Raw genomic sequence first — 6,834 nt, forward strand, 5'->3', positions numbered from 1 at the left:
CCTGAACCCTTGCTTCCTTTGTCTCGCATTGTCCGCGAGCTTCGTGAAATATCCCCTGGGCAGGAAATACGTCTGGAAACTGTCTATGAACTCGGCCCAAGTCCTCCAGTGCTTGTTGTTGGCTATGTACCACTTCAGAGCCTTTCCCTGCATTAATTCCGGCATGGCTCGGGGAATCATGTTCAGGTCCAAACCGTACGTGTTTGCGGACCATTCCACCTGCTCCAGGAATTCGAGGGGTTTTTCTTCTCCGTCAAAACGAAAAGATCATTCTCTAACTTGCTTCGCCGCTTTTGCGTAGTCCGGCTGGCTGGGCCTGGGTCTTTCTGTACTTGGCCTATTTTCCCTGCTTGTCTCTCTCCGTTGCCCATCTCGAAACATCTCCTTCATGTTCAGACTTGCGATTAAGTCTTCACCCTCGGGGTTCGTAAGCTTTATGCTTGGACCTGGTCTGTCTGGATATGTTGCCTCCAATTCTGTCCAGACTGCTGCGAGCTTTGGGTCGTTCACTGTCTCTGCGTAGTACTCCGATAGGGCTTTCCGCATGTCCTCTGTCCTTCCGGACAGCGATATGCGCAACCTCTGTGCGACATATGCGAAATCTTCCTTTTTGAGACGGTAGATCCAACTTCTACCCATACTGCTTTATTTGTGTTTACTGCCGGGATAATCACGTTATTTGGGCGCCAGATGTAACGAACCGATTTTTTTGTTTGTCTGCTCGCTACGGAATACGTGCGGCTAGCTCAGTAGAGTATGTGCGTTCGTCCCACCAAATTTATAGAATAACGTGATCACCCGGTTACCAGTAATAACACTCGCAGTTTCGTTCTCGGGTCTTTATTTGAGCTCAGTTTACAATGTACTTCAATTGTCCGGACGCCTCTGCTCTCTCGTCGTAGCGTCGGACCTTCGCCTGGTATTGCCGCTGACGCGCAAGAAGGAAGGTCGAGGGCTTAGGGAAGCGTCCCCGTTCCCAGACTAGGGTGAACAATTGGTGGGCTCTCAAAGGCATACGCCTCGCTAGCCACAACCTCTTGTCCCTTGCTCTGTCCCGGCCGGTCCCGCCAGACGCTTGTTCAGTTCCTTCCGACGCACCGCGCTATCGCCCGGATACGTCGCAGTCCCTGTAGCAAGACGCCCAGTGAAAGACGAACGTTCCACCCTACCTTTTCTCTTCTGCCGGTGCGGTCGGACCTGGATGTCCTGCTCGGCGGCCTGGTTCCACTGTCTTACCGCTTTCGTCGTCCTGGGTGGCGCGGACCTTCGTTGTTGGGCGCTCGTCGCGTGGGCTGAGAATTGTTGTCGTACGCAGACTCACGGAAGCTCACGGCTGAGATCCCCAAGGCAAACGCCTGTGGAACAGCAACGCGTCAACCCCACGTCTGGTTCGGACTGGTGGCGCCGGTACCACGCCTGCTTGGATTGCACGGACACACCAGGCTATCGCCTGGTTCAAGCACGCGATCTCCTACACAGTCCACCGGGTCTACACCACAATCCCTGCCGCTTCCTCGGGTGCCCGCTTAGGTCTGGCCTCTCCTGTTGTTTGCCTCCTGGCTACTCGTGCTTCGTCGTTTGGACCTCAGCTACCTGCGTCTCAGTTCGGAGACCTTCTCGTCCCGAACGTCTTGACGTAGCGATCTTGCTCCTTGGTGACTATCACGGTCGTAGCTCCTCTGCTGACTTCGTTCTAACGTTGTTGACTCGTACACTTGCTTTCCTTGACTGTTCCTCTCGCTTCCAGCGCTCGGCCTGTTTATATAGGCCTCCTCTAACGGTTTATCTCTTTGGTCTCCAGTCTCCAGATCCAAAGTCCATGATTTTACCGTTGGGCCGGTCCAAAGTTCGATTTGTCCCGTTATTTGCCTCTGAGCCTGCTGACTCTCCAAACTCTCTTTTCAGCAAGTCCGGAGTCTCCATCCTCTCTCTCTCCACTTCCCAAATCTCCAAACTCTCTTCCTCTAGAGTCACCAAACTCTCTTTCTCCAGTCCGGAGTCTTCAAACTCTCTTTCTCCGGGCTTCGCACTGCCGTTACTACGCTTTGCCTTGTTGCGTAACTGGCAACGGCAGGCCCTCCTTACGCGATCACTATTCGCATTTGTGCGGAGTTTTTACTCCTCACAAAGGGCACAAAGGTCGAACGGTAACGGTGCGGACTTTGGACGAGCACAAAGAGGACGCACCGCGAACTAAAGGGACATGTGTTGGACCTTGTACCCGAGTGAGCCGTGCTCAAAAGGGGAAATAACGGTATTCCCTCGGGCTATAAAAGAGATGGCGCAGGCGCAGCTCGGGACAATCAATGAGAAGTGCGCGTAGAACCCTACAGCCACACAGTCGATCGGGAGAAGTACGTGGAGTACACGGACATTCAATAAGAAAATATGCGGAGCGCCACACGGGCAGACAGCCGATCCGGAACAGTGCGTGGAGAGCTACACAGTGACGCGAACAAGTGAAAGTAAAAGTGCGTCGAAGCGAGCATCCAAAGAGGATCTCCACAAGGAAGGACCAGCGAAGGACAAGCAAACACCAGGACCTGGCGTGGTCAGAAAGGGACGGTAGATTCAGTGGTCGCAAAGGTGGTTCGGAGAGAAGCTCTAGCTGATCTTACGGACGATACACCCTGCCCCATAACATCCTCAGCCCCGGCCAAACCCGCAGGTTGGTCCTTTAGCAAGGGCAACGAGTGCCTGGCTTACGCAAGAAGGGACGGTGGAGTCAGTGGTCGCAAAGGTGGTTCGGGGAGAAGCTCTAGCTGACCTTACGGACGATACACCCTGCCCCATAACATCCTAAGTCCAGTCGAGTCGGCACGGATACGCCGTCGAGAGCGACGCGGTACCAGCGAGAAACGACGACGAAGGCGAGGATCACAGGATTCTCTTTATCAATTCACTGAATAAAGGTGGTTTAAATCTGAAACTCTGTCTTCTCTTTGGTCGGGAAATCACACAAATCATAAATTTGGTGGGACGAACAAACGAACTCTCTGAGCTAGCCGTTGCAATTCGTGGCGAGCAGAAACTAAGAAATCAGTTCGTTATATCTGGCGCTCGTGATTGTCCTGGCCAAAAGAACAGAGGGGAAGATGGGGAAATCTTGGCTATACAGCCTGAAAAAGGATGACTTCCCGGCGATAGCGAGCGCCCTAGGGATCAAGCTGGAGGGGTTGGTCGAGGATATGCGGAAGACGCTGACCGAATTCATCCAGCAGACCACAGACGACCGAAACGGTCGCCATAGTGGAGGCGTTGGAGAGAGAGTATGCAAGGAGACCGGCCGTGGAAGTCAAAGACACCGGCGTGGAAGGCCTGATGAGGAGCCTCGATGTCAACAGCATGATGGAGGCCAGCGGGAGCAGACCCGAAAGGCAGGAAGTCGGGAGTGAACGGCGGGAAAACAGCCGCGAGGGGAGGGAGAGGCGGGAGTCCAGCCGCGATCGGCGAGACAACACAAGAGTAGCCCCTCAAGATTACGCGAAGGTGGCGAAGCAGGTGCGGGAGTGGAGCTTACGGTACGACGGTCACGACAAGCCATTGGAGTTCCTGGAGCAGATGGAAAGTGGTTCATCGCCAACAACAGATTCTGGGAGACATGGGGAGAATTTAACAACAGCTTCCAGGTATTCTTCCTGCCCAGGGGCTTCATGACGAAGCTGGCAGACTAGGTCAGGCAGAGGAAGCAGCGGCACGGCGAGTGCTTCAAAGACTACATGGTGGACATAAGACCCTAATGCGGCCCTTGGGGATCTTAGACCTTAGAGAGGATAAGGGAGAACAGCACTCCAGCTCTGCGAATGTTTGTCCGCCCGTACGAGTGCCAGCACCTGGATGCCCTGATGGCCCTGGCCGATGAGTTCGAAGAACTGGTCGCTGCTCGAAGTGGACATAGGACTGGGACAGAGGACCGTCAGAATGCAACTGCTAATCCTCCATAACTTCATCGACGCTCTAGTACTGGGTTGGGATTTCCTAACGAAAGTTGAAGCCAGGATAGAGTGCGCGGGACTAAGAGTAACGATACCGGTGGGACAGGCAGTTCAAAGCAGTCAACGCGAGAAGCTATCAGTGGCAATCGTGGAGGGGACGACAGACTTCGCGGATTAGGATATTGACGGCTTCCTGAAGTCAGAGTTAGCAGAGTTGGGAAGAGTGCAAGGGACGTCAACGGTGGCGGTGCACAGAATCACGATGAAGGACGATCAACCGGTCAAACAGCGCTACAACCCAAGAACCCGAAGATGCAGGTGGAGATCAACGCCAAGGTCGACGAGTTGTTACAGAAAGGGTGCATCGAGCCGTCTAGGAGCCCGTAAAGCTCTCCCATAGTGATGGTGAAAAAGAAGACGTGGCAATGGCGGTTGTGCGTGGATTTCCGCCAAATAAACGAGAAGTCCGTGAAGGACGCGTACCCAATGCCAATGATTAACTACATCCTGGATCAATTAAGGGAGGCGAAGTACATAAGCAGCCTGGATTTGAAGGACGGGTACTGGCAGATTCCGTTGGCAGCGGCAAGTCGGCAATATACGGCATTTACGGTGCCGAGAAAGGGCCTATTTCAGTGGAAAGTAATGCCATTCGGACTGCACTCCGCATCGGCAACGTTCCAGCGGGCGTTGGACCAGGTGATAGGACCCGAGACATAATTGTAATCGGACGGACACAACAAGAACACAAGCGCAACCTGAAAGAGGTTTTCCGGAGGCTAAGGGCGGCACACCTGAAAGTTAACGCGGATAAGTGCAAGTTCTTCCGAAAGGATACTTGTGTCACCGCGTGACGGATTAAGGCATCGAAACGGATCCGGAGAAAGTAGCGGCAATAGCACAGCTGAAGCCCCCGGGAAACGTGAAGGAGCTGCGAAAGTACCTAGGTACAGGCGTTTTGTACCTGATTTTGCGTCGCTGGTGCAACCGCTGAACGCGCTCCAACAATACGATTTTGAAAGGGCCAGCTGAACATCGTCGCGGACGCCCTGTCGAGACAGCCGCTGCAGGAAACAAACCGCAGGATAACGGCGAGGGAAGAAAGGCACCCGAACGAGCAGCAGGAATGCAGGTGGACAGAAGACATGCGGAAAAAAATGAGGCAGGATCCCCAAAAGTATCCAGACTACCTAGAGGAGGCCGGCCAGTTGTACAGGCACATTCCGCACCAGGAAATGAGGATGTGGTGTCATGGAAGCTGTGTGTACCAACCAGAGAGGCAGCGCGTCATGGCCGATAACCACGACATGCCGACGGCAGGACATCTGGGAAGTCGGAAGACAATTGCGAGGGTGGCAGCCAGGTACCACTGGCCAGGAATGCACCGAGACATAAGAAGGTACGTGCGGAACTGCGAGAGCTGCATGAGGTACAAGCCTAACCAGCTGCAAGCAGCCGGAAAAATGCTGACCCAGGTGCCAGAAGAACCATGGGCCACCGTGTGTGCGGAATTTGTGGGCCCCTTGCCGAGGTCAAAACACAGGAATTCGATGCTGCTGGTCCTGGTGGACAGGTTCTCCAAGTGAGCCGAGATCGTTCCGATGCGTAGGGCGACCGCCAAGACGCAGTTCACAGGGGCCGATCAGAGGACATGGGACGAGAATTGGCCGGAGCTGCAGCTGGCGGTAAGCACGAGGGTTCGCGGAGACCACCGGATACTCGCCGGCATTTATAACGCAGGGAAGAGAACCGGAGGGTGTACACAGACGCCCGCAGAAAACGCGGAAAAACTGAAGGAGATCTTGGAACTGGTGCGGAGAAATATGGAAAAGGTAGCGCAGGGTCAGGAGCGCCACCGAAGGAGGCCGTGGAAACCCAAAGTGGGGGAAACTGTATGGGCCAAAGAGCACCACCTGTCGAAAGCAGTCGAGGGCTTCGCGGCGAAACTGGCACCATGGTTCGACGGGCCGTTCAAAATTAAGAAATTCACTTCACCAGTAATTTGTGTATTGGAGCACGCGACAACCAAAAAAACAAAAACGGTTCATATTAGCGACCTAAAGCCGGGAAGCGCGGGCCCCGGTGGGCCAGAGGACACCGAAAAACAATAATAAAACCCTTTAGTGAAGAAGGGGGAAGACGCAACCGCAACCGTCATTGCTGAAGCCACCGCCACCACCACAACAACAGGGGGTGCCTCAGCCACAGCCGTCGTTGCCGCCGACGTCGCCGCCGAAGCAGACGCATCCCCCACCACTGCCACCGCCGCCAACACCGCCGACGCAGCCGCATCCACCACCACCACCACCACCACGCGCACCGACACCGCAGCCAGCACCACCCACGCCGCCGCCAGCAGACGCTGCGCACGATCGGCATGGGCGGCCGCCGGTGGCACCATCAGACCGGGTGGTCGAGGAGACAAAGACCCAGGCAGGCAGACGGCATAAGGACCGCTGGGCCAAACTGTTCATGCTGAGCGGCCAGCGGTTCCGCCTAAAGGTACGTACCCCAATAAAAGATGTAAATGAGGGAATCAGCGAGTTGATTGGGACAGGGGAGGGCGATGGGCACAACATTGCTCACTTGTAAAAAAAAAAAGGTGCAAAGACATCCAAAGCAGCCAAGGTCAGGCACGCGGGCCAGCAGACGGACGCGGGACCAGGCACGCGGGCTGGCAGCCGCAGGCGCGGAAACAAAGAGGGCCTCCAGGGCGCTTGGGTCCAGGGGCAGCAGCCCGGAGCATGCAGGGGCATTCATCGTTGGATTCTCGCAGAAGGGCCTCCAGGGCGCTTGGGTCCAGGGCCAGCAACCCCGGAGCATCAAGAGGCATTTCATCAAGTGGGTGGAGCTAGAAACGGAAGAGACGATAAGTAAATATGGCGATTTATACGCAAAA

The 6,834-nt window shown here is 55.1% G+C and overlaps 1 protein-coding gene across 1 annotated transcript; it reads left to right on the forward strand.

Annotated features, from left to right (window-relative positions):
- Positions 1-5,536: 5,536 nt before the first annotated feature.
- LOC122756557 (mulatexin-like) lies at positions 5,537-6,527 on the forward strand. The gene is made up of 2 exons (XM_044006653.1): positions 5,537-5,620; positions 6,102-6,527. The coding sequence occupies exons 1-2, from the start codon at positions 5,537-5,539 to the stop codon at positions 6,525-6,527; spliced, it is 510 nt and encodes a 169-aa protein (XP_043862588.1).
- Positions 6,528-6,834: the final 307 nt, after the last annotated feature.

This window comes from Drosophila santomea, unplaced genomic scaffold, assembly GCF_016746245.2.
Source record: "Drosophila santomea strain STO CAGO 1482 unplaced genomic scaffold, Prin_Dsan_1.1 Segkk102_quiver_pilon_scaf, whole genome shotgun sequence".
Lineage (NCBI taxonomy): Eukaryota > Metazoa > Arthropoda > Insecta > Diptera > Drosophilidae > Drosophila > Drosophila santomea.

What these genes read in the sequence shown, in the direction of transcription:
- LOC122756557 (XM_044006653.1), top strand. Translation starts at nt 5,537, where the DNA reads ATGCGTAGGGCGACCGCCAAGACGCAGTTCACAGGGGCCGATCAGAGG. An exon ending in GGCCGGAGCTGCAGCTGGCG is followed by an intron (nt 5,621 to 6,101) that starts GTAAGCACGAGG and finishes TCATTGCTGAAG; the next exon opens with CCACCGCCACCACCACAACA.